This window comes from Leptopilina boulardi, unplaced genomic scaffold (genome assembly GCF_019393585.1).
Source record: "Leptopilina boulardi isolate dan_hultmark-lab unplaced genomic scaffold, ZJU_Lbou_2.1 LbouV2_266, whole genome shotgun sequence".
Taxonomy (NCBI): Eukaryota; Metazoa; Arthropoda; class Insecta; order Hymenoptera; family Figitidae; genus Leptopilina; species Leptopilina boulardi.
This window is the reverse complement of record NW_026137825.1, coordinates 1819032-1842513: the sequence shown is the minus strand read 5'-3', so window position 1 is coordinate 1842513 and position 23482 is coordinate 1819032. Positions and strand designations below refer to the sequence as shown.

The window sequence follows — 23482 nt, the reverse complement described above, 5'->3', positions numbered from 1 at the left end:
GAATGAATGAAAAAAAAATGAGCAGGGACAATAGTCTAGAAAAAAAAAGTGATGAAAGCAAAAACATACTTTATCGCACACGAGTTTACGCATTAATGCGGCACGCGATGTGTACACTGCACTTGAAAACGATCGTCGTCGACGTCGTCTCACTTCATTCTATGCCTTCTTCATGGCGTCAAGCCTCATTCCCTCTTTCTTCCATACACACTACATTTGCTCGCTACCTTATGTAACTTGAAGCTGCCTCACCAGTCTAGACACGAAAGGGTGGTCGGCAATTCGCTTGAATAAAGCACTTTCCCTCTTTGGCCTTCGCCATTACTAGAATTCTCGCGAGAGAGAGAGAGAGAGAGAGAGAGAGAGAGAGAGAGAGAGAGAGAGAGAGAGAGAGAGAGAGAGAGAGAGAGAGAGAGAGAGAGAGAAGGAAAAACGAAAAATTACAGAATAAGAGAAAAAGAACGAAAAAAGGAAGTGTATATATAGATGTATTTTTGTAAAGGAAGTAAAAATACTGCGCGTTAAACTTCAGTTATCGATTACTTTACATTTCTCGTCGTCTTTACTCACAGAGAAATCACAAAGGTAATAATAGAAACTAGGTTAAACTAATTTCAAAGTCATGCTGACGAATGACTGCGGTAATGACTTTTTTTTAAGGAACCTATTCAAGGGTGCGATAATAAGATTGTTGCGTTTCTGTAATTTTAAAAAATATATTAATATATAATTTGTTACTCTTATTGTAATTTATAATTTAATTTTGTTTTTATTTTCAGAATGATTTCTATCCTGGTAACCTAATTCCGGAAGTGTGTGTGTTAAATCCAAAAAAAAAGTTGTTTTTGCAGTTCTTAAAAGACATATTTACCAAACACTAATGATGAAATATAATAATATTTCATTGTAAGTAATTCCACCGAGAAAAATACCATAAATATTTGGGAATTCAAATAATTCTTTTAAAAAAATATTTTTTAACTAGAAATTTTTTTTTTTTGAAATTAAATTAAAAATACTGAGATTATCTTTTAATTTTTTTTTTCTACTTTTAAATTGTCAAAAATTAAGGGTGGGGAGAGGGAGGGGTTGATGAGACTATTCCCAAAAGCCAAAGAGCTAAAACTTTACTCACATTGTGTTAAGGAGTTAAGAAGCCTTTCAGTAAAATACAACTTTGGTAATTGTTCGAGGAAAATTACTGTTTTTCTTCTCAACTTGGCAAAACTTTATATATATATATACACCTACATCGAGTAAAGACGAGATTTTGAAAAGTGTTTCTACAATAGTAAACTTTTCATATTGCGAAATTACTTTCAAATATAATTAATTAGAGGAACAAATTTTAAATAATTTTCTTATTTTTCAAAATATATGATAAAATGAGTTTTAAAAAATTTTATAATAAATTTGCTAATAATAAGCAAACATAAAAAAATGTTTGGTATGTATTTAAAATGTAAAAAATTTCTGCTAAATAATAATTCTAGAAAACAAATTTTAAATTAAAATAATTTACATTTTAATTTCATAAATAATGTAAAAACTTTTTTTTTTATAATTGAGAACAATTTTGTATTCTTCATTATAAAATTAACTTTCAAATTATTGAGATTCCATTACTTGGATAATTTAATTTTGTTCTCTATTTTTAAAACTATCAGGAAATGTTTACTATCGATTATTTATTTAGTGTGAGTTTAATTCAGTTTTCATTAAATTATTCATATATATATATATATATATATATATATATATATATATATTTGTCTATGTAAAAAAATAAAGACAATATTGATTATCAATTATTTAGCTATATAAAATTGTCAAAGATAAATAAAAAAAACGAATCGATTAATAAATTTTAAAAATAACAAGTTTTTCAAACTTTTTTTTTTTAAATTGTAAACTTATTAAACTTTGAATGAGAATTTATTCATTGATATTCAATTATCTATAATAATGTGCAATTAAAAATAAAAAGTAAGTTAAAAACTTTTCACATTAATTCAAAACAATTTTAAGTATAAAATAATATTTAACATTTCAGTTGTTTTTTTTTCTTTTCTCAACAATATCAATATTTTCCAATGAACTTTATATCTTTATTAAGAATATAAATTTAGTTTATATTGTGTACTTGAGAGGAAAAGAATATCGTTTAAGATAAGAAAATATACGAGAAATTTTAACGCAATATACGAGGCTCTTAGGACTCGTTAAGAAATTTTACATATATACTTTTGTCCATTACAAAATTTTAATGGGACACTTTTAGGAGGATCGTGGAAACAAGCTTCGAATCTCTGGTCGATTATTTTTATCGTTAAATCCCTAAATTACTTTCGTATTTTTTTTTTATCTTAAAAAAAATATTTTTTGTTAATTCTTTTTTTTTAATAAATTACAAACATTTTTTAAAATTATTGTTTCAATAAAAATAGAAATTGTTTCCCTCATAACAAAAGGATTATCCCTAGGATATCCATAGGATATCCATATCAATGGTCGATATCCTAGAATGGTCCCCAGGATATCTTGGGATATCCATAGGATATCCCTAGGATATCCAAACCGCCGGTCTGTGGGACATCAACAGGACATCCATAGGATATCCACAGGATATCCCTAAGACATCCACAAAATATCTATTGGATATTATGTCGCAGGATATCCTGATGATATCTGTGGGATATCCTGACGATATCTATGGGATATCCTGATGATATCTGTGGGATATCCTGACGATATCTATGGGATATCCTGATGATATCTGTGGGATATCCTGACGATATCTATGGGATATCTGGAGGACATTTATGAAAGTCTATAGAGATATCCAGAAGATATCCTGTGGATATCCTCAGATATCCATGGGATATCCAAAGGATATCCAAACCGCCGATTTTTTGGATATCCTTAAGAGATTCTTTTGATATCCATAGGACATCCCTAGGATATCTGCGGGATATTATCAAAATATTCCAATGATATCTTGTGTTATTAGGGTTTAAATAGTTATGAGAAAATATTTAGTTATTTTTAATTTATCAGACAAAATTCACAAATTTTTAACTAACATATAGGAAAATAGTAATTTTGCTAAGAAATTGCCAAGTGAGTTTACATTGTTTTCATTTTCTCAACACGGATTCCTTAAACTTTATGTTTGCCAAGCTATATATATGTATTTTCTCACTATAGCAGTGTAAACTTTAAGGTGTCGTAAATGTTGTAATTCGAGTGTGTAAAACTTTTCACTGGTCAAAGCAAATGCCAAAGTCAGGGAAAAAGTTAGGATGCAACATGAAAATCAAGTTCTATTTTTTGTTTTTACAGTGTTGTAAAAGTTTTTCACTTTGTTATATATTTTTTTTCTGTATATTTACGTGCGTATAATGCAAAAAATAAGAAAAAAAAAGTATAAAATAAAATCCCTTCACTTTACGATTCTAGCATTTTAAAATATAAAATTTTTTTTTTTTTGAAATTGCCACTTTGTTAGGTGATATATATATATCTTTTCTCGTAAACATGTGCCAAAGAAATGTTAAAATGTTTATATTATTGTTCCTGTTATTTAATTATTTGCATTCTTTTGTTTAATGTAAAAAAAAGTTGTAAAGGAATTTTATTTTATTATTTAAATTTTAAAGAGAAAAATTAGATTTTTGAAGAAAAAGATTCAATTTATATAGAATTAGAAAAATTATATTTAATTCAATTTTCATAACAAAGAAAAGGGAATTTAATCGAATTTTTTTTAAGATTAAAAAACGGGGAAAATATAAAAGGGAAACTAAATAAATTTAGTTCAAATAATTATGGATGTATGTTAAATCCAAAAAAATTTTCTGCAGTTCTTAAAAGACAATTTTATCAGACAATCTTCAAAAATATGAAAAAGAAATATTTATTTTTATCTTTATATACTACCGTAACATAATTCATAAATAAATTTTTAATTTCTCATTTTACATTTTTTATAAATTTCTTTTTTCATGATTTCAAATAATGTCAACCGTGGCATAAAATAAATTCTGTTCGAAATGTTAATAATATTAATTTTAACTTAATAACTAAATAACACATTTTTGTAAAATATTTTAAATTTTACAAAAATTAAATTTATGCGCAATTATAACTTATTTTGGGAGTTATTCGCTAATATATATATATATATATTACATTATCAAAAATTGTCTTTTCAGTTTCTAAAAATCCTTTTTATGTTCTAAAAAATATTCAAATCTGAAAATAAACACAAAATTGAATTATTAAATAAATTATAAAATCGAATATCACAATTTTAAAAAATACTCAAATATCGAAATTATATTTTTTTGATAATGAGAAAATGGTAGAAAAATAATTTTTTCTGTTTATTAAAAAGAAAAAATGTAAAAAAAAAAAACACTTTTTGTTTGAATAAATAATATCAGAAGGCAAATTTCTTGTTCGAAACAAATCTGTAGTCCGTGAAAAGTAACAATAGAAAAGAACGCTTCGCTGCTTTTAACGAGATATTATTGCTCCTGTAACAATAACGCATCCCGACATATAACTTTTCTATTAATATCACAACGTCAACAATTTTTTTTTCCAACCCCCCTCCCCCCCCTTGTATACACAGTAAAAGAAAATTGATTCCAATTTTTAGATTTTACCCTACGGAATTAGTTAGAATTTTTTTTTTTGAATTTTTAAATTAGAATGTAATTGACAATGCTGCCAATCTAACACGCATAACTATAGATAATGGCGCTAAATTTTGAATATTGTTAAAATAAATAAAATAACAAAATTAATATTTCTTTGACCAAAAATTGATTCTAATTACCGAACTATTAGCTAAAAAAAAAAAAAAAAAAAGTTTTAATTTTAAATAAATATGAAATAGAGATTTTTTTTTCAAAATGTTGGTAAATAAGACACGAGGGTTGGATGGCAAAGTGCCGTTCATCAAAAATTTTCTACACACCGCATATATATATAGGGGGGAAAAAAAAAGTCCGCATTTACGAGGGTTAGTGCGTATTTACTTTCCAATCGATTTTCACCAGTGGTCGACTATCCATTAACCTCAAAACGCATTTCCCGGCTATCATTTTTCGTTCATACGATGAACTATCGAGGACAATAATAGACTGTGTGGTTACAAAATTTTCCGTTTTATGCTTCTCAATTTTTTTTTTTTTTTCTAATGATAAGTCAAAAGCTTTTTTTTTTTATTTCTGTGAAATTATACAGTTGGGGCTTCTGTATTGTTTCTTCGAACTAATATAAAAAAAAAAATACATTTTATTATTTTTTAAAGTTAAAAAATTAGGAAAATAATTTTTTTTTTACATAAAAAAATACTGATTTATAATAATTTAGTAAAAATTGTTATGCTTTTCTTAATTTCATTTCATTTTTTTTTTGCTTTCTGTTACAAAGATAAGAAAACGATGTTATTAAAGAAAATTATAAACCTCGGTTGAATATGCAAAATATGTGTAAGAAAATTAGAAGATGGTATAATTAATGAAGAAAGGAAAATGGAGATTTTCAAATGAGTTTGAAAATTAAAATGAGAAAGAATCGAGGTTGAGGTTGAATTTCTAAAAACCTTGCAGTTAGATGATATCGAAAGAAAACTGGAATAATTTCACAGTAATTAAAATGTAAAAGCTTTTTTTTTTGAAATAGTATTGACTTTCTTTAAAATACTAGAAATGTGTATACTTCAAGGATACTTTTTTTCATATTTTAGAATTATAAAAATGTACAATTTAATTTTTTTTTATATTCTATTACTATTTTCCAAAAAAATCGTGTTTAAATTTAAAAAAAAATTAATTTAATTAAATTTAATCGATATTAAAAGAAATTAATTCACTTATAGTAATTTTATTAATAATTAATTATACATATAAATAATGAATATAATTAATCAATTATTTAATCGTATGACAACTTACTTCATAAATAATTCATTTAATTGAAAAATTCATTCATTGTTTATTCAATAATAATTAATCAATTTTGTCATTTTAATAAATTCATAATGTCATTATAATGAACTAATTAATTTTTTTGGTATTAAAATATATTTCTCCTATCTCCCTTAAAGTAGAGAAAATTTGTTTTGTTGAAAAATATTTGTTTGGAAAAAAAATTTTTATTTAGTTTAAATAAAAATTATATTTCCCAACTTGGAAAGATTCCCCGGAAAGTGCCTCCTGGAGGTTCTATCAGAATTCCGCCGGTACTTCCAATGTAATTCCGTCGGAATTCCATTGGAGTTCCAAAGAATTTCCGATGGGATTCCGACGGAATTAGGACTCTAAAAATTTTAGAGAAAAAATTAATCGGAATTCCGCCGGAACTCTATCGGAATCCCATCGGAATTTAATCGGAATTCCGCCGGAACTCCGTCGGAATCCCATCGGAAACTCTTTGGAATTCCGACGGAATTACATTGGAAGTTCCGGCGGAAATCTGATAGAACCTCTAGGAGGCACTTTCCTGGGAATCTTTCCAAAAGTGGGTTATGTCAAATAAAGTTTCATAATTTTTTTATGAAAAACATAAAGAAGTTGAAACAAAAATTAAAAAAAAAATATATATATTAAAACAATCAGTTCATTTTTAGTTTGAAAGCTAAGTAGTGAGACTACTTTTCAAAGTACCAAAACTTTATATGACTTTAATAAACTCTTTTCAGGAGAGGCGATAGAATTACTTGCCATCGAAGTAAGTACAACTTTTTGATTTATCAATTTTTCTCCAGTTCAAAAGGAATCCAATATAAAGAACTAAATTTAATGTATTTCTCCCAAAAAGATACGAGAGAGAGAGAGAGAGAGAGAGATATGAAATTTTCAATTTTTGAAAATGTGTAATTATTGAAAAAGCCCGATAATAAAAATAATATTAAATTGAAAATAAAATAAATTTTTCTATTTATTAAAAATTATAAAAAGTTATTAATATTTATTAATAATATTTATTATTTTATTATATTATTATTTATTAATTATCTAATAAATTAATTATTGAATTTAATTAATAGGAAAATAGAATTAAAAATAGTGACTCAATTGCCTCAACGGTTCATTCAAAAAGCGCGCCATTCGTTTATGTATACTCGCCTTGATGCCGAAAGACGACAAAAAAAAAGCTTAAGCTTTCCCCATCGCCATTTAAAGACCCTACGTATCTATTTGTGTTTTATGCCAAACGTCCTTTAGATTAAAATATTTTCAGATATTTTATCTCAATTTTTCCGTTACAATTTCTTTTTTATATTTATTTAAGTGTTTTCTAATGTGAAATTTCGTGCTGAATACTCATTTAATATTTGTTTTTTGTAAAAAAAAAATCATTTAATTCAATTCAAAAAAAAGTACTCATCCAAAAAAAACGCTAGATAATTTTTTTCTTTCTAATTCAAGACAAAAATATATTTCAATGAAAATAATTGATGTTTTTTAATAAATATATATATATATATATATATATATATATTTCGATAGTTAATATTTAAAAAAAAAAAAAAATTCCAAATTTCTAGAAAATAAAAAAAAATTTTTAAAAAGTAAATAATAAATTAAACTTATTAAAATTAACTTTACATGTTATGCTAATTTTCTATTACATAAAAGTTGAGTTGCATATGGAACGAATGAAAAATAACATCATTAAGGAACATATATAGATCAATCTAAAAACAGTAATTGTAATTGCATTTCAAGTGTACAACATGCACGAAATAGAATTACAATCCCTCTTGATATTTACCCTCTTTTTTATCATTCTGTAGAATCTTTTCTTTTAATCATTATTGGTTCTATTATTATGCTTTATAAGCATATATATATATATATATATATATATATGGAATCATTAATGTTACTTCACTATATCTTTGTCACAAATCATTATAGATATTTTTTAGCCTACTTTGACGAAATATATAATTATACTTTGCATTTATTTTAAAATCTCCTTTGAAATAATTTCTTTGTAACACATTTCAAAATTCAATTTAAAAAATTAGAAGAAAATTTAATTAATTAATTTTTCAAGAAAAAAAGAGGGGCTAAATATAAAAGGGTACCTAATTATAAATTCAGTTCATAATTATGGATGTGTGTTAAATCAAAAAAATTGTTTTTGCAGTTCTTAAAAGACATTTTTACCAGACAGCAATCTTCAAAATCATGAGAGAGAGAAATGTTTATTTTTATACCTTGATACTATCGTAACGTATTCATAACAATAAATAATTTCTTTTTCAAGATTACAAACAATCTGAATAAAAAAGGGGAACTAAATAAATTTAGTTCGCAATTTTTGATATTATGTGTTAAATCCAAAAAGAATTGTTTTTGCAGTTCTTAAAAGACAATTTTACCTTATAGTAGAAAATAATGTTAAAGATGTTTGATTTTAAAGACAAATAAGATTAATATTATTATTTTGGTATGTTATTTTTTTTTTGCTATTTGTTTTAATTTATAAGATAGTGTGTTTTTAACACACTGTTCCTTTAATTTTTTGAATTAGAATTTGTTTTAAAATAATATTTACTAGGAAATATGTAAATTCTCTTGAATATTTCCCTTAAAATTTCACCCAAGTAACATCTTCATCTTACAGTAAAATTATTCCATTTGTCTTTAAAATTACCCTGCATCTTCTTCAACAAAAATTTTCTCTCTGAGAAAACTCACACACACTATTGTACAAAAAAATAAACCTCATTTATCCGTGTAAAATAACCCATTTTTGTTAATGCAAAAAACAATTCACATTATTCATAAGTTATACATTGTTCTCACAATAAATGAAGTAAATTTTCGTTACAAAAAAAACAAAATCTAATTTTTACTAAAAAAAAAATAACTCACCTTTGCGTCCCGGCTCTTCATCTCCTGTCTCCTTGGCACATAGTTGTTTCCATCGGCATAAACCAAATTTCTAATGATTCCATTAAAACGTGGCTCAAATATAACACTTGGCAATGCTAATAATGTTAATTTAGTATTATACCAACTTGGCATACCACCAATATAAACATCTGAATTACCAATAAATTTACCAAATTCAAATTCTTTACCACGCGATGTTGATGTTGCAGCAACACCATCAACTGTTAATGTTGTATTTTCATTATTTCTTGTTATTTGCACTTTATGCCAATGTCCATCGCCTAAATCACGACCAACAGTTACAATTTGTGCACCACCACCTAAATTATATCTTAATCTTAATGCACTTTCAATTAATTTTATTTCAAAAAAATCATATGTCCCACCATCATCAGTATATAATAATAATCCATTGCCTTGTTCAGTTTTAAATTCAAATTCTAATGTTCCATTTAATGCTGCATTCCATTTACGAAATTGTGCATAACTTGTCGCTGAACCCTCAAGGACAAATGTTAAAACAACCTGACCCAAAATGGGAATCAGGAATAAAATAACGAGTCGTGTCATTTTTTTCCCAACAACCTAACCTTCAAAATGAAAGGTCAAGTTGGCTTTTTAAAAATTCTTAAAATTATTTTCATTTCTTCATTATCATTAATTGATTCTTCCATTCGCGCGCGAGAGTTACAAAAAAAAAACCAATCACAATTTTTTCACAATTCACTTCACTATAATTATTAATCCGCGTGAAAATTTCTTCCTCTTCATTCATCCGTCGCTTCACATGGAGATGAGGTTCGCAAAACCTAACCTCAACGGCAGTTTCATGACACACTTTTTTCACTGATGATAAAACTAAGGTTCGTGAACCTTGTCATTAACATCACTACAAGTTTTGTTTCATCATCATCAAAAAAAGAAAAAAAAAATTACAATCACTAGTGATATGTGTAAAAGGGGTGGTTGGCGGAAAAGGTCGAAATGGCGGAAAAGATGAGAAGGTAGAAAGACAGATAGAGAGAGAGAAAGAGAGAAAAAGAGATAGAGAAACACAGAGAGAGAGAGAGAGAAAGGGATGGAAAAAGATATTTTCCGTGTTATAATAGCAGTGAGCAGTCTGGTTTTAGCACCAAGTTATTTGACGATCGATCCGCGACTCGTCGGTTCGCGTACGCCCCATTTTTATTATTACTATTTTTTCTTTTCCCTCCCTTTTTTTTCCACCTCAACACAATTTTCAAAAAAAATATTGTTCCTTCTTTATGTCATAATGAAACAATGAATCCTTGTCTCCGTGTTCCTCTGCGGCAATGCTTTGTTATAACTGAGCATCCCTTAGCCGTTTTTAGTATTTTTAAGGGTAAGGAGGGGGGCGCAATTGTTAGTGGGAGGAAGTGGAGGATCGGCCCTCACGACGGCTCCCGTTGATACTGAGGTTATTCGGCTGATAGTTGTGCTTTCTACCTTTTAGGCAGCGCCGCACATCAAGGAACGTTGACGGAACGACGCATTTCACGCCGACGCAGCGCGCCACTATTTTACGCATGCGCAAAAAACATTGTTGAACAATGACGACAACGACGACGACGAAGGTGGCGGTCGCTATACATCGCACCTGGAAAGAACCACGACTTTGGAAAGGTGGGTTTTATAAGTGGGTGGAAGGGTTTTGATATGGGAGAGGGAAATTCTATATATATATATATATATATAGTTACAACCCTGAGCGTACTACGGTATAGGTCGAGGAACGGTGAGAATTGAAGCCGCGCGCGTCGGGTGGAATCTCCCCTATAGATGTATTTTCAGGCTCTGTGGGTGAATCATCCCCCTTTTTCTCTTTCTCCGTCTATCTAAAGGACGATCCACTTGCAACTATGTCAATGATGTTTTACAGCGCGTGGACTTCCGGTTTCTCGCTACTCAACGCGTCACTGATTTTGTTAAATGGCGAGTTTTCTTTGAAAACAATCTCTTTTTTTTTTTTTTTTTTGCTTTAAATTGACAAAAAAAAAGATGATAATTTGCTATTCAATTTAAAATATTTTTTTTTTTTCTAATTCTCTTCTTTAATGTTAATTAGTAGAATTTTTAATTTCACATTACTTTATTTTTACTTCACGTCACTTTTACTTTACTTTCACTTCATTTTTACTTTACTTTCACTTCATTTATACTTCATTTCCATTTCACATTACTCTTACTTCATTTTAAATTCACATCACTTTATTTTTTTTTTAATCGAAAAAATTTTTAAATAGAAAAATTTAAGGTTATATATAATAATATATCTTCCTATATTACAAAAAGATATCGCCGCTGACGCTGTTTTAAGAATTCTTGACCTAGGAAGGGGGATTCCCCCCTCCTAAATTTTGAGGTTATGTTCGTTTCAAGGCTCTGAATATAGTCGCAAGTCCCCTCCTCTCCCGCGCCAGAAATGACCTAAATTTTGAGGTTATGTTCGTTTCAAGGCTCTGAATATAGCCGTAAGTCTCCTCCCCTCCCCTGTCAGAAATGGCCTAAATTTTGAGGTTATGTTCGTTTCAAGGCTCTGAATATAGCCGCAAGTCCCCCCTCCCTCCTCTCATTTCCCCTCCTTCGTCCAAAAATTGACCTAAATTTTGAGGTTATGTTTGTTTTAAGTCCCTAATAAAGCAGTAAGTCCTTCCCCCTTCCCTTATCTCTCTCTGTATTTCCCGCCAAAAATAGGGGAGTTGGCGCGCGAAGCGCGCAGGGGGGCGTAGCCCCTCTAGTAATATATATAATAATATAATAATTTAAACGAAAGGACTACAAAGCTTCCTCCACGAGGAAGCAAAAAATCGAAAAAAATTTATTATTCTTATTCTTTTGCAATTTAGATTTAATTGGTAGGGGTTTTTTTTTAGAGGTAATATGTTTTGTTTGAAGGTAAAAAAATTATTGACATGATGTTTAATTTTATTTGACTATGTAAAGGATTTTTTCGTTTTCCAGGAAAACATTCTATCCTCAATACAAGTAGTAGTACAAGTAAATATTTAGTTGGACGGGTTTGCAATTTTATTAGCAATACAAGTAAATATTTAGTCAGACATTCTTGATTTGACCCTCAAACGACCTTGAATGACCTTGACTTGACCTTCAAATGACCTTGAAATGACCTTGAATGACCTTGACTTGACCTTCAAATGACCTTGAATGACCTTGACATGACCTTCAAATGACCTTGAGTCATACTTTTAAACCACTTCTAAATTTTTTCAGTGATTCAAATAAATATTTAGCCAGACATTCTAAATGTTTGAAATTTTCTCAGTAGTATCACTCAGTAGTATTACTCAGCAGTAGTACAAGTAAATATTTTGTTAGACACGTTTACAATATTGTCAGTAGTGCAAGTAAATATTAAGTTGGACGGGTTTGCAATTTTGTTAGTAATACAAGTAAATATTTAGTCAGACATTCTTGATTTGACCCTCAAACGACCTTGAATGACCTTGACTTGACCTTCAAATGACCTTGAATGACCTTGACTTGACCTTCAAATGACCTTCAAATGACCTTGACTTGACCTTCAACTGACCTTGAACGACCTTGACATGACCTTCAAATGACCTTGGGTCATACTTTTAAACCACTTCTAAATTTTTTCAGTGATTCAAATAAATATTTAGCCAGACATTCTAAATGTTTGAAATTTTCTCAGTAATATCACTCAGTAGTTTTACTCAACAGTAGTACAAGTAAATATTTTGTTCGTGACGTTCTTTCTAAGAAAATCGAATAAAATTGATTATTCTTATTCTCTTGCAATTTAGGTTCAATTGGTAGGTTTTTTTGAAGGCAATTTGTGTTGTATAAAAGTAAAAAAAATAATAGCGACATGCTGTTTAATTTTATTTGACTATGTAAGGAATTTTTTCATTTTCCAGGAAAACAACCATTCTAAACAAGAAACACAATTATTTTATATTTAAACTTGAATTTAAATAAATAAACAATTTTTCAGCTAAAATGTGTATTTTTTATTTTTAACTTTCATTAATTTATTAAATTTACCTCAAATGTAAATTTTATATATACGAATCGATTCGTTTTTATGTAAGGAATACAATTATTTCATCTATAAACTTAAATTTAAATAATCACAAAATTTTATAGCCAAAATGTGAATTTTTGATTTTTTAACTTTCATTAATTCTTTAAATTTAAATTAAAACTATACTTTATATATACTGATCGATTTGTCTTGACGTAAAGAATACGATTTTATAATATATAACTTTAAATTTTACTATTTAAAAATTTTTTCAATTAAAAAAAAAATTTTGGAAAAAAGACAATAAAATTTTTTTTTTTTTGGGTATTTTTTAAAATCCTTTGGTCACATTTGAGATATTAATATGATAAATGAGCCTACCAAATTTTATCTAAATCCATTAAAACCTATTAAAGTGAAATTAAACTAAAATGAATTAAAAATTAAGTGATGTGAAAATAAAATTAAAGTAACATTGATGTGAAGTAATGTAAAAATAAATTAAAAGTAAAGTAAAAGCGATGTGAAAGTCAATATTAAATGAAATTTAAACTAATATCAAGTGAAAATGCAGTGATGTAAAATTGAACTGAAATTTCATAATGAAGTGAAAATGAAAATAAAAGTGATTTAAAAGTGATTTGAAGTGAAAGTAGTATGTAAGTGAAAATAAATATACAGCAAAATTCAAGTAATAGTGATGTGAAGTGAAGTGAAAATGAATTGAAATCAAAATAAAGTGAAAATAAAAGTAAAAATGATGTGAAGTGAAGTGAAGTGAAAAATAAAGTGACATGAAAAAAACCACAAAAAAATATTCTCAAACTTCATAAATTCAAAAAAAAAAAAAATGAAACTTGCAAACAAAAAGAAAAATTTACCAAATAATAAACTGCAAATATATAATAGAAAAAAATTCACAAATTGCATCAAGCAAAAGATTTATTAGACTGGAAAGTTGTGGAAAAAGGAAGATGAAATTCAACGAAAGAAACCGTGTTACAAATTCCCCTTTCTTCGCATTTCAGGCAAATTGAGGTTTTTTTAGGAAAAAAAAAGAAAAGCAAAAAAAAAGTCTCTTAGCGTCTTGAAGGGAAAAGTAAGAAAAAAAAGGAGAAGAAGAAGAAAAAAAAAAGAAATGGTGAAGCGTCACGTTAATTAGTACCGCGCGCGTCCCTTTTCTGAAGCCCTACACACACCAGAGACTTGACTCCAACGAGGTAAGAAGAATAGGAAGAAAAAGAAAAAAAAAAAAGGAAAAAAAAAGAAAACCCCCTTGACAAGAAAGAAAGAAAATGAGAATAAATAAAAGAAAAAATGGGAAAATAACAGGGACAACGATGAAAAAAGACAGAGAGAGAGAGAGAGAGAGAGAGAAAATTGAGAAAAGATGCAGGAAATTTTTATTATAGGACATTCTCGTGTTGCATCTCGAACCTCAGATTTCAACTTTAAAGTTTTTTTCCCCCTTTTTTTTATAAATTATACTCTCAACATTATTGGCATCACTTATTTGAGAAGATATTTTCACTTTTCACAGTTATTCTCCCAACTGCTCCCTTTGTTTTTATTTATTTTATTATTTGTTTTTTAATTTCGCAAAAATACCAGAGAGCAATTCTTGCTTTTTTCCTTCCTAGTATATATATATATATTCCCGCGTACTGTTAATTGAATTATTTCCTCGGGGATTTTTCCAATGTTGCAATGGAAAAGAGAGAGAGAGGGGGGGGGAATTTATTGAAAATTTAATTCAATTTAAAAGTTCGTGCTGTTGGGGGAATTTTTTAAAAAGTATATTTACTTGGAAACTAATTGGAAGTATAAGACAGAAATATTGTTAAGAAAAATTAAATTTGAAAAAAAGTGGGTGAAAAATTTATAACAATATATTTAACATTAAAATATATTATAATGATATTCAAAAATGCCTCCCTCTCAATATAATATTTAACAGCATGAAAAATTACAATATTTTTGGAAAAAAAAAATTTTTTAGAAATGCAGAAAAGTTAAATGTATTCAATAAATATTGTTATTTAAATTTATTTTATTAAAATGAACAAAAAATTTATAGAATAAAAAAAAAGTTCAGGTTTCACTGGCATTGTATAAATTAAATTAAAAATTAAAATTAATTTACTCAAGCTTCATTTCAATCGATTATTTACCAAGTTAACAAGATATAAATAAGGAAAAATACCAATAATAAATACTTTACTCAGTTACCAATGTGATATGAGGAATTAGGAAAAATACCAATAATAAATATTTTACTCACTTACCAATATGATAAAATTAGATAAATTAGGAAAAATACCAATAATAAATACTTTACTCAGTTACCAATACGATATAATGAATTAGGAAAAATACCAATAATAAATATTTTACTCACTTACCAATATGATAGGATAAGATAAAATAAATTAGGAAAAATACCAATAATAAATATTTTACTCACTTACCAATATGATAAAATAAGATAAATTAGGAAAAATACCAATAATAAATACTTTACTCAGTTACCAATACGATATAATGAATTAGGAAAAATACCAATAATAAATATTTTACTCACCAATATGATAAAATAAGATAAATTAGGAAAAATACCAATAATAAGTACTTTACTCAGTTACCAATACGATATAATGAATTAGGAAAAATACCAATAATAAATACTTTACTCAGTTACCAATATGATAAAATAAGATAAATTAGGAAAAATACCAATAATAAATACTTTACTCAGTTACCAATAGGATATAATGAATTAGGAAAAATAACAATAATAAATATTTTACTCACTTACCAATATAATAGGATAAGATAAAATAAATTAGGAAAAATACCAATAATAAATATTTTACTCACTTACCAATATGATAGAATAAGATAAAATAAATTAGGAAAAATACCAATAATAATATAGTTTTTATTTACTTACCAATATGATAGTATAAGATAAAATAAATTAGGAAAAATACCAATAATAAATATTTTTCTCACTTAACAATATGATAAGATGAGATATGATAAATTAGGAATAACACCAATAATAATAATTTAATCACTTACCAAGAGGATTTGGTCACATTAATGACAAATGGGATTGACTATACGGCGTCCACTCCACACCTTCCTTTTTGTGTCAGCGGCATGACTGCGACTACTTCATAATACTACCACCGTGGCGCTAATCCTTTTTTTTGTTCCACAAGATATTGTAACTAAAATAAGTATTTTACAGCATTAAAATTCTGAAAAGGGAACTCAAAATTACTTTGTATTTTTATTAACATTTTCTCTTGCAATCATCAAAAAATCCAATACAAATATTATATTATTAAAATCCTTTATACGTAATAATAATATTAAAAAAAAATAAACTAATTCAAAGGAAAAATATAATTATTATATATATATATATATACAATTAAAATTCTATGAACTGTGAAAACAAATTTGAATCGAGCAAAAGGTGGATTTAATGTATAGAAACAAAATCCAAATATCCATCAGATATTAACGACTCGAATAATTTCATTGTTTCACGGATCCAATAATAATCACTTGTATATGTGTGTATGTGTATGCAGCTTCATTGAAACGACAATGAAACTCGATGTTAAAAAAAAAAAAATGAAATACCGCAATATATATTTTATGTGACGTTCATATAAAAGAATAATATTTCACTTTAAAAAGAATTGTATATATAAGAATTTTTTTTTCTCCCTCTATTATTTATTAACAATAAATTAATTCCCCTTTTCTTCAATGAATAAAATAATTATAAAAAATTTGAAATTAAAATCTTTTCCTCAATATAAAATAAAATTGAAAACCTAATCTAAAAAGTATTAAAGTGAAATAAAATAAATTCCATTTTTTTTTGTTAATAAATTTATTCGTAACGACTTAAATTTTACATTTTTATTAAAAACGAAAAATGGTTAAGTTTTTTATATATCGTATAAAAAAAAAATATATATATATATATATATATATTTAACAACTCCCTCAGCTTTTTTTTATCGAGAGAAAATCAACAGCTGGTTTATCGAGACTATCCGGATTTTTCAACTCGCAATATGTTTTATTTCAAAAATTTGTCGATATGATCGTGTCTGTTTGTTTCAAAACTATATTGTATAGGAAAAATTGCATTTATTCAGAAAATAGGAAAATCTAAAAGAAAATTCTAATATTTATTCAAATAAATAAACAAAAATATATATATTTTTTTGGTCTTTAACTTTTATCTTCCAATTATTGTTTTGTTTCCTTATTTTACTTTAACTAAAGACATAATATTAAGAGTATTAAAAAAATGTAATTGTAATAAAATTCTAATAAAAATACAATTCTATTTTATTATTAATAATAACAATAATAATAATAATAATAATAATAATAACAATAACAAAAATAATAAGAATAAATTAATAATATTTTAAAAAAAGAGAAACTGATTTAAAAGTGAATTTTCATTTGAAGCGTTCGATCATCAAAAATTATACTAAATCGTCTTTGTATTTTATTGAAAAAAAAAAATTGAAATATAAAAAAAAGAGAAAATTTTGTAACCTGTCTCATATTACATTGATTCTTGTAAGATTTAATGTCCACAGTGAACAGATATCTGAACGTGCTTTCGACTAATGAAGCCTTCTCTATACACAATTGTGTCAGTTGCACATAGTCTCTCCGGGATTGTATAAGTAATTTCTCCCTCGGTTTTGGCAGCCAAAACCACAAATTATTGTTTCTCAGAAATGTGTATCAATTTTTTTTTTTTTTTTTTTTTAATATGAAACATATATTTTATTTTAACAAATTAAAATTTTTTTCATTTTATTTACTTAAAAAAAAAAAACAATGAAAATGTTAACACTAGAAAATATTTTGAGGGAAATTGGAAGTCTGAATTGAGATTTATATAAAACAGGGTCAAGCGAAAATGGATGTGTGTTTATCCATCGGGACATTGTATTTGATTTTCTTTATAGCCCACACGAATCGGGGTGAAAAACTTTTCGCACCAGTTCGCTAAAGTCGACAACGAGAAACTTCTCATCCACTGGTCTCTAGCGGCGCGAGAGAGAGAGAGAGAGAGAGAGAGAGAGAGAGAGAGAATTACGCTTCGTTGGGAAATTCGAAATTTCCCCTTGAACGGAAGCCGTATAAGCCGTCTCGAATATTCTCAGGCTCAATTCCTTTCCATCAAATTCCCTAAGTAATTGTAAGTTACATATATATAACCAACTACAAAATAATAATAACATATTCCACCATTTCAACGAATTCTAAATAATAATTGTTGGAAAAAAATGTTGTTATTTTTTTTACGAATTAAATAATTGAAGTAATTGATTATTTAATTTTAAGTTACAATAAAAATTAATTATAAATGAAGTCGACATAAATTAAACGCGATGTGAGGATGATGTGTAAATGAACTGAAGTGACGTGAAAGTGATGTGAAAATGAATTGAAAGTAAAGTAAAGCGGAAATAAAATGAAAAATGATGTGAAAATGATGTGGAAATAATTTAAAAGTGAAGTGAAAGTAAAAATGATGTGAAGTTATATGAAAATAAATTAAAAATAAAATAATGTAAAAAGAAAATTAACAGTGATGTGAAAGTCAAGTAAATGGAAATTAAAGTAGAAATGAAAGTAAAAGTGATGTGAAAGTGATGTGAAAGTGAATATAAAGTTAATTTTATCTAAAATGAAGTGAAAACTAATTGATGTGAAAATTGAAGTGAAGCGAAAGTGATACAAAGTTATCAATATGATATGATGAATTAGGGAAAATACCAATAATAAAATACTTTACACACTTATCAATATGATAAGATAAGATAAATTAAGAAACTACCAATAATAAATATTTTACTCAGTTACCAATACGATATAATCAATTAGGAAAAATACCAATAATAAGTACTTTACTCTCTTACCAAGATGGTAGGATAAGGTAAATAAGTAAAAATACCAATAATAAATACTTTATTCAGTTACTAATACGATATAATGAATAAGGAAAAATACTAATAATAAATACTGTACTCAGTTACCAATACGATATAATGAATTAGGAAAAATACCAATAATAAATATTTAACTTACTTACCAATACGATAGTGTAAGATAAATTAGGAAAAATACCAATAATAATATAATTTACTCACTTACCAATATGATAAGATAAGATAAATTAGGAAACTACCAATAATAAATATTTTACTCAGTTACCAGTATATAATGAATAAGGAAAAATACCAATAATAAATACTGTACTCAGTTACCAATACGATATAATGAATTAGGAAAAATACCAATAATAAATATTTAACTTACTTACCAATACGATAGTGTAAGATAAATTAGGGAAAATACCAATAATAAAATACTTTACTCACTTATCAATATGATAAGATAAGATAAATTAGGAAACTACCAATAATAAATATTTTACTCAGTTACCAGTATATAATGAATAAGGAAAAATACCAATAATAAATACTGTACTCAGTTACCAATACGATATAATGAATTAGGAAAAATACCAATAATAAATATTTAACTTACTTACCAATACGATAGGGTAAGATAAATTAGGAAAAATACCAATAATAAAATACTTTACTCACTTATCAATATGATAAGATAAGATAAATTAGGAAACTACCAATAATAAATATTTTACTCATTTACCAATACGATATAATCAATTAGGAAAAATACCAAATAACAAAAACTTTACTCACTTACTCAATTGAACATTTAATTAAAAATGATGTGAAATGATGTAAAAATGAATTGAAAGCAAAATAAAGTAAAAATTAATGTAAAAGTAATGTAAAGTGATGTGAATGTGAATATAAAGTGAATTGTATCTAAAATGAAGTGAAAACAAAAGTGATGTGAAAAAAAAAATAAAGCAAAAGTGATTATTAAATGAATTAAAAATAATGCGAAGTGAAAGTGATATGGAAGTGAAAATTAAATTAATAGTAAAGTGATTATATAATGATGTGAAAGTGACGTGAAATTGAAATGAAGTTACAAAATACCACCCACACTGAATTTTCTTCACATAAATCGAATACAAAAATTGAAAAAAGAAAAACTTCAAATTTCGTTTAAGGTAATAGTTTATTGGAAAGAGTGAACGATTTTACATTAAAGTTTCAAGGGCGTTTGTGAATTCTCTTTAAGCACAACTCCATCGATAGAAAACAAGAGATTTTGAGATTGAGAGAAAGAGAAATTTCCTTCATTGTGTTTTGGTCCTTTGAAACACGAAAATCGGAGGCTACTCTCGCGACAAGCACACAGGGAAAGTGAATTTTCGAGTTGGAAAACGGTGAGAAGAGGCGTCGCGTCACCTCTATGTAAATGTAGATAGAATTGGAAATGTATAAATGCTGAATTGGAAATTCAGGATTCTGTCATGCGAAGCGATTGGTCTCCCACACCTGCATTCGTTCGACCATGAATCTACCCTCGAGATCCCACCTCTCCCTCTCTCTTTCCCTCGTTTGCTGGAAAAAAAATTGCCAAAGTACGATTTACTCGTTGACTTTTCACGATCAAACTATATATATATATATGGCAAAGAGGGAATAAAAAATTTAATATGTAAAAAATTTAATTAAAGACCAACCAAATTCAATTCCGTGTGATATTTTCTCAAACGTGTGTATATTTGAATTTTATTTTTAATATTCTCAATGTTTTTTTGTCTGTTATTTCAAAATTAACGATATAGAAAAGAAATTGTTATTTTAAAAGTTTTGTGATTACAATTTTTTTTTCAATAAATAAAAAAAATTTCTACATAAATTTCCAAAGAAAAATTTTGAAGTAAATAGAGTTTTTTTTGCAATTATACTTTTTCAAGGGAGTGAATTTTTTTTTTTTTTTGAAAAAATTAAATTCTTACGCGCTAGGATTAAGTTTGACGGAGATGAAGCGTTTGCGATATATTTTTTTTTTATTTTACCCTTTTCTTTTTTGGAATGAATTCTATGAGGCTATAGAATAAGAGAGAGAGAGGGGAGGGGGTTGAGAGAGATGAAGAAAAATTTTCCATCGAATCGAGATTCAAGACTTGATGAGGAGAAAAGTTTTTCTTTTTTTTTTTTTTTGAATTACCAGGTCGAACGTCCTCTCTTCAACATTTTCTTGGATTTAGTACAGAAAAAAAGGGAAAACGAAGGATGAGGAGGTTGAAGAGTATAAGTTAATACCCACACTGCAAAGGGGGAGGAAAAAAGTTTGGCGATTCCGAACGCAGACGTTTGAATCGTGTGGTCTTTTTCCGCGCAATAATTGCCTTCAGTTCCTTCCAATTGCCAAGTTGAATGCTTATCATCAGCGAATCAATTTAAGTCTGAGAATTATATTAGTTTTCAATTTGAAATGCATAAAATAAATTTATGCGCCTAAATATTTTGCAAATTATACATTTATTTATATTAATTTATTGTAATACCTTTAATAATAATTTAAATTAATAAAAAAAAAATTTTTGGTTATACTGGCGTTGCATAACTTTAATTAAAATTGAATTAGTATTAAAAAAATTATTAAAAAATAAAAATAATTAAAAGAAATTAGGAAAAATACCAATAATAAATAATTTACTCATTACCAATATGATAGGATAAAATAAAATAGGAAAAATACCAATAATAAAATATATTACTCACTTACCAATATGACAGGATGAGATAAGATAAATTAGAAAAAATACCAATAATAAATATTTTACTCACTTAGCACTATGTTAGGATAAGATAAAATAAATAAGGAAAAATACCAATAATAAAATATTTTACTCACCTACTAATATGATAGAATAAGATAAATTAGGAAAAATACCAATAATAAATATTTTACTCAGTTACCAATATGATAAACTGAATTAGGAAAAATACCAATAATAAATATTTTTATTACTTACCAATTTGATAGAATAAGATAAATTAGGAAAAATACCAATAATAAATATTTTACTCACTTAGCACTATGTTAGGATAAGATAAAATAAATAAGGAAAAATACCAATAATAAAATATTTTACTCACCTACTAATATGATAGAATAAGATAAATTAGGAAAAATACCAATAATAAATATTTTACTCACTTAGCACTATGTTAGGATAAGATAAAATATATTAGGATTTCGTCACATCAACGACAAATGAGATTGACTATATGGCGTCCACTCCACACCTTCGTTTTCGTGTGAACGGCATGACTGCGACAACTTCGACTTTCTGCCGTGGCGCTACTAGTCTTCTTCCTCCGTTACAATAATTGCTTCTCAGATTTTAGTGAATGATCTACACAAGCAAAAAGGAATATTAATATTTTTCACGACTTAAAACAATATTAATAGAGAAAAAGTGAGACAATAATATTTTTTTTAAATATATTAAATATACATAATAATTTTTAAAAAATATATGAATATTTAATGAAAAAACATTTACAATGAATAAAAAATTGTGAATTGTAAAAAGGGATAAAAAATTTTACTTCACAATTTATTAATTTATTTTGCATTTGTACAAAGTCAAGTGTCTCGCTTATAAACTGGTTTCACTACTCAAATGAATGACATCTCATGTCTGACTATCGTTAGACTTTTCTACTGACCTTTTAGAAATAATACTTTTTGACTACTTACTCTGATTCTACTAATAATATAATAAAATATTTTAACTAATTTTTAATTGAATTAATTATTATTACATCTTTTTAAACAATTATCAATTTTGTTTTAATTTAATTAAATAATATAAATAATTGATAATTTAGAAATAATAATAAAAACCCATCAATCATTAAATTTCAAAATCTAATTTTCAAGTGAAATTTGCACACACACACACACACTCTTTGACATCTATAAATTCCATCAAGTTATTGAATATCTTGGTATAATTTCAGAAAACTTGAACCAGATTTTTCCAATTTCAAATTGAAAAGTGAATTGCCAAGATTTGAAGTATTGATGATAGCATGCAGAACACTAAAGGCGTAGGTTTTTTTTCGGCGGGATGGGAGGAGAGGGTTTGAGGATGGTTTGTGGGTTCGAAGAGAGAGAGAGAGAGAGGATGGAAAAATTTCCATGGACATTATGTTCGAAAAAGAATGCTTCTTCTCCCTTTTGCACTCTGAAACTCGGCGCGCAAGAGAAAATGATATATTGAAAGTAGTAAGGGTCAATGATATGCGGTATCTGTCGCGGGAGCGCGATCTCCGACACGAGAAACCATTTTCCATTTTGTCCACTCTTTCTTTTTTCAATTCCAAACATTCACATATTTTTTTTTTCTTCTTCAATTGAATTTTTTTTCTCTCTATATTAAAGAAATTAATTATTTTTTGATTAAAGAGATAAAAAAAAATACATTATGTGAATAATTAAAAAAACGGATCAGTTTCTGCTTTATCGATTATAATTGCCGATAAAAGCAGTCTCTACTTTACCAACCGTCGATAAT

General features: G+C 26.8%; 1 protein-coding gene across 1 annotated transcript in view; it reads right to left on the bottom strand.

Annotated features, from left to right (window-relative positions):
- LOC127281166 (neurexin-1) overlaps positions 1-10473 on the bottom strand; it is a 358116-nt gene extending 347643 nt beyond the window's left edge. Inside the window, exon 1 of the mRNA XM_051304733.1 lies at positions 8901-10473. Coding sequence (XP_051160690.1) covers positions 8901-9491 — 591 coding nt within the window. The 5' untranslated portion in view covers positions 9492-10473. The remainder of the gene's footprint in view (positions 1-8900) is intronic.
- Positions 10474-23482: the final 13009 nt, after the last annotated feature.